The sequence below is a fragment of the Geospiza fortis genome, unplaced genomic scaffold, assembly GCF_000277835.1.
Source record: "Geospiza fortis unplaced genomic scaffold, GeoFor_1.0 scaffold75, whole genome shotgun sequence".
NCBI classification, from domain to species: Eukaryota; Metazoa; Chordata; class Aves; order Passeriformes; family Thraupidae; genus Geospiza; species Geospiza fortis.
The window spans coordinates 1,067,912-1,075,836 of NW_005054360.1; the positions used below are offsets into that span (position 1 = coordinate 1,067,912).

The 7,925-nt window shown below is 39.2% G+C and overlaps 1 protein-coding gene across 1 annotated transcript in view; it reads left to right on the forward strand.

Moving 5' to 3' along the window:
* Positions 1-7,178, forward strand: part of MYO3A (myosin IIIA) — a 116,322-nt gene extending 109,144 nt beyond the window's left edge. Inside the window, exons 34-36 of the mRNA XM_031059326.1 lie at positions 2,367-2,407; positions 4,110-4,250; positions 5,769-7,178. Of these exons, the coding sequence (XP_030915186.1) occupies positions 2,367-2,407; positions 4,110-4,250; positions 5,769-5,883 (297 nt within the window). The 3' untranslated portion in view covers positions 5,884-7,178. The remainder of the gene's footprint in view (positions 1-2,366; positions 2,408-4,109; positions 4,251-5,768) is intronic.
* Positions 7,179-7,925: the final 747 nt, after the last annotated feature.

The window sequence follows — 7,925 nt, forward strand, 5'->3', positions numbered from 1 at the left end:
AACGAGACTTGAAATGGAAGTACAGAGTTACCCAGACTGGGGAGCTATGTCAGACTAGCATTTACCTTTGTACCTAAACACACTTTCATTATGGGCATAAGTAGCATTTGCATTTTCAATATCCAAATCAAGTGCCCTGTCTCCATCGTTTCTTTGTAAGTCACAGGAGAGAACCAGGAGAGGCACAGGTTTGTTTGGAGCTATTTTGAGCATCTAAATTACTACTTGATCTTGCAGAGAGAGCAAATACTAAAATAAATTGTATTAGTATGCACACTGTAACTTCCTTTACAAATGTGTCAGATTGTGATTATAAAGGCATTGGCAAATACCAGCAGCTCAGGAGACTAATGGATTTGAGTCACTATATATAGCCTTTGGTCCAAGTTCAGATACCGAGTGCTGCTTTCCCCTCTTGACTTCAGTGCCCTTAAACATAGGAAAAAAGGCAAGAAAGTTAGCAGAAAGAGTGAAAATGTAAAAGCAGCTCAGAAAGCACTTCCAACAAAAAAGCAATTAAACTGATTTGCTCGAGGTGCCTGTATCTTAGTGACCTATTTTAACAGCCGGTGAGAACCCAGCTAATAAACTAACCGTAGCAATTGCTTCTCCTTTCAACAGAAGGTGTCACCAGGGCCTGTAGGGATGGTTGTGTCTGGCATACCAAAAAGACAAACACAGCTATGTTTTATTCTGGGACTCTGAAATAACACAGCTTTGCAACAGTGATACTCTGAAAAGAAATTGCATTCTTAAAAATAATTTTGCACATAAGAATAAAATTTGTTTTGTGAAAGCAAGATTGTTGAAAGGATTGAAATGAAAGGCATGACACAATCTGTATTCAGAAATTTTTGAGAAGCACAATTCTGAAGTAAATTCCTATTTAGGAAATTAGGACCATAAGGTCAGGAATATAGTATTTTCTGAGAGCTAATTTGTTACATGGCCAGCTCCGTACCAGAAAACAGCCAGGCATCAGTGCAAACAAAAACTGCAGTAGTGCCAGAAGATTTTTAATCAATGTTTTAGCAGCAGCTTTTCAAGGTATTAATCAATATTACCTTCAATGAGTTGTATTTTCAAAAAGGTGTGAATAAGAGAAACCTGTCTTCCTGACATGAAGTTCACTGGTCAGGGAAAGGTTCAACATAAATATCTATACACTGAAGCTTAGAAAGGAGACCTACTAGTTGTTAAATTCTTAGACCTTGGGTAAGTCATTAAGCTCTGACTGTAGATGGTAGTCAGCTTTAGAGGGCAGTCAGCTTTCCCAGCTATTACGGATTTTCTACCTTTTTAAAAATCTCTGTGACCTTCAGGCATTCACGGATTATTATCAAGCCCAAATCATATGAATGTGAAGAAACTCAATATGAGTGCATTTTTAAAAAAAAATCTCTATCTTTTGCAAAATCAGATATCACTCTCACATCATGCTATAGACGTTAATTAGACGCCTCACATTCTCACACATCTCCTTGCATATCAGGTGATCTGCAGGGGTACAGGTAAAAAGGAAGCCTGACAATAGCCCATTATTTATATAAGGCATGAGAATTTTATTTTATTTTCTATTTCTTTAAATCAGCCTATCATTTTGGAATTATACGTCATGTTCATTTGCCTGCATACTGAAGTCCATCAGGGTTTCTGATTCTCAGTGACTTTACGGTCCCCAGTTCTAATATGCTTTCACTCATTTGCAAGAAACACAATTAAGACCACAATCTGCACTAAAAAATACTGCCTTTGAAGTATGATGTGTTAGGTGCTGCAACATAGCATTGTTTTGGCTGTAGGGATAGAACTCTATTAGCGATAAGAAATTATTCACATTCCATATAAATCTTCTCTCCTCTACATTTTTAGAAATCTTTTATCCTAAAGGTTCTTTTGTCACCTATTATATTGTTTTCAAATGGGGCCTTTGTCCATTTTATTCTACTAAACCTGTGTGAAGGCTACGTTGGCATTAATGAGAACAAGATTATGCATCTTCTCACTGCATTGCTTCTATTCATGGAAATTCTCATGGCATCACAGTAAATTTGCCTCAGTGAGATAGTGCTGTCAACTTCATTAGAACAGCTATAGCTATTTGAAAGTTTTAGATCTCCTTTTTCTGTTCTGATCATCATTACTTTGCCTTTTTTTTCAGAGTATGGCAACAAATTTGGGAGCAACAATGGTAATCTCATTCGCAGTCTCAAAGGTTCTTTAAAGAGGGTTTTCTGGGACATTTGCTCATTTTCTATCATTTCTTTTACTGAAAAATATACAACACTCTCCTACCTAACACCGATGAATTGTATGTTTACATAAGCTTTCCTTTTAGTATTTTTAATTACTTTTTATTTTCTTAGAAATCAATCCAAGATGAAAAACGGAAACCAAGAAAAGAAAGGTAATTTTTTTCATTATTTCACTATTGTCACTCCAGTACTCTAGAATAGTTTTTAGCTGTACTTCAACCAGGAGAATAAAGCATTGAAAAAAGAATGGTAATTTGGTGATTCACAGGGGGACATGTATACAAAGTTAAAAGCAATTTTCGTTGACTAAAATCCATTATAGAATTCAGCTTTCCTAAAACATGGTCCTTTACCATGGTAACACAGGCATTATAATAAGATAAGGTCCACATCAAAGATAGTTCTGACACAGAAAATAATTGAAGGTGCTTAAAATTCTAGTCAAAGCAAATGGGCAACCAGTTCTTTTTTGTCAGCAAAAATACAAAGAGTGTCAAAATTTTCTCCTAAAAATATATGAGTGTCTGGAAATAGATAATAAAAAATTAAAACAATCACTATGAATAACAGCTAAAGAAGAGTAGCCATTGAAATTTGAACCAGAAGTGTTTTCTTCCCAGTGTAACTAGCCTATTTTGATGAATCTCTGCAGAAAAGAAGGAAGCAATAGGTATATTCTGATATTCTGTCCTTCCATATCTTAGATCCTTACGTGTGCTGCAGACCTGGTTTGCAGCTCCTGACATACATCATAGTTTTATTTTATTTTTGTTTCTTTACTGACGTTTTCCTGCTGCCCCCTCAGTGGCAGTGCTGTGGCACCGTGTGTGCGAGGCAGCCTGCTCATAGCTGCCAGATGAATGGGCTCTCTGCACTGGCCTCAGCTCAGTACAAACTGTTGCAGAATACAAATTACGTGGCTAAAATATGTATCTTAGAGGATGTTGCATGACATTACATTTATAAAAATATGCTCACAGCACTGATCTTTATTCAAGCACAGTTTAAATTGCACTTGATTATGCTGCAGCTTAAAGGATGGACCTTATGTCCACGTCCCCCATGTTTGGTCTCTTTCAGCTTTTTTTCTCATGTCAGTTGGATCCTAAAAAAATTTCACGCCTATTGACTCCAGTCCGGGGCGGGGGGGGGGAATCTAACAAAACAAAATCTAGTGTTTGCTCTCATTTGCCTCAGTTGGGTTTCACTCATCTTAAATCTAGTTAACCAGTTCCCTGACTGCATCTTCTCTCATGTGCTGACTCTGTATTAGTGGAACATAGCAAGTGAAATCAATTAGTTACTTCTGGTTTATAACAACATGAGGATTGAATTCTGAACTTCTCTATTCAGTTTCTTTTTAGGATATTATTTCTTTCCTTAGCCATTCTAAAATGAATGTTGGGATTGATTTTTTCTGTATGTATAATACCCTGGATAGCATTCACCTAAAAAAATAAGAGATATCTGCATTATTGACACCCATATCTGAACTAGCTGCTTTACATTGTCTTCTTGTACTCAGAGAAAAAAACAGTAATATTTAGGAAAATTATTCATCTCTTGCTCAAAGAGATATCTAAAATAGACCAGATTAATTATACCATAAAAATGCCTCTCCAGTGAGTCTAATGGCAAACCCCAAAAAATTTCAGTTGTGTCTCCTTTATGAATATATTAAAGTATTTAGCATTTCAAAATTCTCAATATCTATGTTGTACAGCAGCCACACTTCAGAGACTGATTTTTTGTGCCTATAAACAGAAATAATGATATTTGGCTGCCTTGGGTTTGTATGCTGAAAATAATATTGAAAAGTGAAACCGTTAACTTGGTGTTCTTATTTATTGACAGTCTGAGCAAAGTGCTAGATTTAGATATCTACTACCAAGAAATTTCATCTACTGACTCCAGCTCCAAGGACAGCAGTACTACCACAAGGAGGAAGAGATACCCAATTGAGCGCAGGACTTCCATTCTACGAGCTACTGAGCGGTAATTCAGACAAAATAGTAATAGGAAAAAATAAATATTATCCTTGTTGACATATTCAAAATATTAATAAAAAGAAATGCACTTTCAAATTACACATAAATCTATTATTTTAGACATAAAATCTTGCAAAACTGTCTTGCAAAACATATAGCTAAAATTTCCCATCTCAAAATGGGAATATCTGACCTATTCCCCATGCAAGAGGGATAAATTCCAGGGTGATTGGTGTTCAGCCTACCTGCCAGTTTTTGGTTTCCCAAGGGCCGTATGGACAGACATTCTAAATCTCTAAAATAAAATTAAACTGAAGCAGAACCTAAAAATTGTATTTCTGATTAGTTAGGTTTTTAACAGGGTGGACGGGCACCAGATGTTCTGCATGTTTTCTGCAGGTAGGACTCCAGCTTGACTGCCTCCTTCTCCTGCTGTCCTGTAGCAGCACAGGTGTCTGTAGCCTGCATGCACCTCGCTGAGGTGGACAGCCAGGAGAAAAATCCCAAAGGGAGGGTTTGCTCAACCTCCTCTCTTCCCACATACACTTCAATAGAGGGTAACCACTGCCAGGCTAAGGAAATTCATATTCTCACTCTTGCCAATGCACTCCCACACACTGCATATGCAAATGCACATCTATGTTTCTTAATATAATGTATCTTCTTGCATGTTCCTAAATGTAAGGAAAGCTTGGAAAACTGTCTAGGTCAAAGTCTTAAAGGAAATGCTAAGCCTGGGATGAGCACTGAATTTGAAAATGAACCTGTAATAGTAGAGGAAATGTTTGTAAAACATCCAGAATGTAGAATGTTTTGTGCACCTTACATATTTCATTTCTGGTCTTTTTTCACATAGTATCTAATTAGCCATTTCATTCCACTTCAAGAAGTGAAGCATTGACTACTTTTTGTTTAGCAGTTTACCTTTGACATTGGTATAGGACCAGTAGTCAGGGCACCTTAAGTGTAGAACACTACAAATTTTTGTAATTATTTTAGAGTAATTTATTTTTTAAATAATTGTCTTTTATGTTTAATCTTGCTCCATGGTAACAGCTGATGCCACATCAGTATTCCAGCCTGTCAGAGGTGGCATCCAAAATGCATCTTGCTATCTGAAAATAAAATGAAATTAGATGGACACTTACAGTGAACTCCAAAGGCAGGTTAAATACAGAGCAAACAAATTTATGCCAACTGAAAATCTGGTGCAGTATCCATCAGGCAAATGCTACTGCAAAGCATCCCCATGCTCTCAATGTTTTTATGTCCTGTTATTATGTCCCCTTCATAGGAGAACATGTTGTTCTTCTGTGTTCATCTGCTTCTAGCATATAATGTGTTTGTTCCGAGGTGCCTGTTTTGTGCAGCACAGGAAGAGGCCTAGCAAAGTCAGCTGATTTTTTTTCCTTTCTCCTTTTATTTTTCCCCCACAAGGGTGGAGGTTAAGCAGTAGATTAGGAGTGTTTGCCAAGGTAAATGTTTTGACTTTAATTTCTAAAACACTTCTGTGCTTAATCCCCAGGTCGAGGGTTGCAGAAAGACCCCTGGAAGAGAGCAAAGGCGAAGATAATCCCTATGACTACAGACGACTGCTGCGGAAGACCTCACAGCGCCGGCGCCTTATCCAGCAGTTCTAGCTGCTGCTGCTGCTCCTGCTGCCATTTGGCTTTTATTAGCATAAATTTTTTTATCATTTTATACCATGTGTTTCCTTTTTTTTTTTTTTAATCTTCAATGTTTCAAGTTTATGTGTGTGTTCATGTGGATATGAATTACTGTGGTTTACAGCCCAACACCATTGCAAAGGGACACTGTCAGTCACATATCCTATTCTTCCCTAATAAAAAAATCAGCTTTCTTTCACGTACCATTGCTACATCCTAAAATTATTAAACAGCTTAAGTCGTTTCCTTTCTTCAGTGCATATTTCTCTTTTTCCATTCCATCAGACTCACCCAATCAAAAAAATAATTTACTTTATAGTTCCCAAGTTAAGCTTTCTAATTTTCATATTCAACTTCAGAAAACCTTAGTTATTGTTTCTAATAAATTGTTTTACAGGAAAAAAAAATACAAGAGCACCATGGGGGAATTTCTGCTTATTTTAGTTTACATTGCTTAAATTTTGGGATGACCTGTTTGTGGCAAGTGTCCCTCTAATGAAAATGTATACGATTAACTGGATAGCATACTATGGCAATCTATTTCATTATTGACTTTACTGTAAAGCTAGTAGCCAGTTTTAAAGGTCAATATTGTGTGTATAATCTTTGTGTTGGAGATGTCCATTTATTATGGAAAGTATATCCAGCCCTCTCCTCTGCCTCTGAGCTTTGTGACTAAGTGATGAACTTCTAAATCATGTTTGCTTTGTTCTCATTTGCATTAGATTTTTAGGAATCTTAATCTCTGGGGTACCAAGAAAGGAATAGAAATACACTCTCTGGTTGATTGCTGCTGAAATGTAATGATCACTCTTAATCAGTTCCACTAGAAATTAAATGAAAATAAAAGCAATAGCCCCAGTGTTCAAATTTCCCCCTGATTCCGTATTCAAAAGACCTTATTTCACAGAAACCACACAGATAATTGCAGCGCTTCCTTTCAGGATTCATAATTGCGTGTTCCCAGCTGCAAAGCAAGAGAAGGCAAATTTCATGATGCCAGCATAAAGGCCTGATCCTACTCCGTTCCTCAGCTCTCCTAAATGTGACAATTGGCGGCAGCAGTCAGCCACAGGGGCTGGGTCTGGCCTTTTCCCCAGAGACAGATAACCATCGCTTCCTGATCTGTAACTAGCTACAAGGCTGAGCACCGGATTAAAACATACTGCAATGTAAAATTTGCTATAAATTGTTAAAATTTTGAAATCTGTTCTAAAGTTGCTTTGTCATCTATTAATACAACAGTAAATAAAAATGTACAAAGCAGAGATACGGTTGATTGTGTCTGAATTACACCCAGAACCAACAAAACACTGTGGACTGGGGCGCGAGTGAGCAAGGCAGGGAAGGGCTCACAGCAGCCTCTGGCCGTGGCAAGCTGGAGTTATTGTCTACGTGCAAGCCAGTGTGATGCGGCAACTGGAACAGACTGTAATTGCACACGAAGAGATGCCTGGACTGGTTTTCTTCTGCTTTCCCACCACAGGAGTGTTTTATAGCATTGAGCCATTTCTGTGAGGTCTCATGGTGGGCACTTCTCATAACCGTGTGGGTGCCTACAAAAAGCAGAGAGATGCCCCGGGCTGAACACAGGGCCTGGCTGCGAGCCGCGTGGGGGCCCTGCGTGCCCAGCTGTCCCGGCAGAGCCACGTTCTCACCTGGTGTGGTCCTGCCTGCCTCCCTCCAAGGACAGGGCTCGAAATCCCTCCTGTGCCAGAGGAGAGGCAGCTGCGGCAGGGAAACGCTCCCGCGAAGACCCGGCTGGGTGGAAAAGGGAGCTTTGGCTGCCTTCAGAGGCGTCGTGAAGGGAATAGGGACAGTTGTTCTCCTCTTCCCGTCTGTCCGCCGGGCCCTCTGCCTCTACGGGGCTGGAGCGAGGATGGCGGTGCCACCAGGGTCCCCAAGCCGGAATGTCGTAGGAAGCCCCCGGGAGCGCCCCGGGGATCCAGGGACACGCGAGGGCAGCCGCAAGGCTCCTCCAGCACGTCCGTAGGAGCCAGGACGCCCCGGCCTGC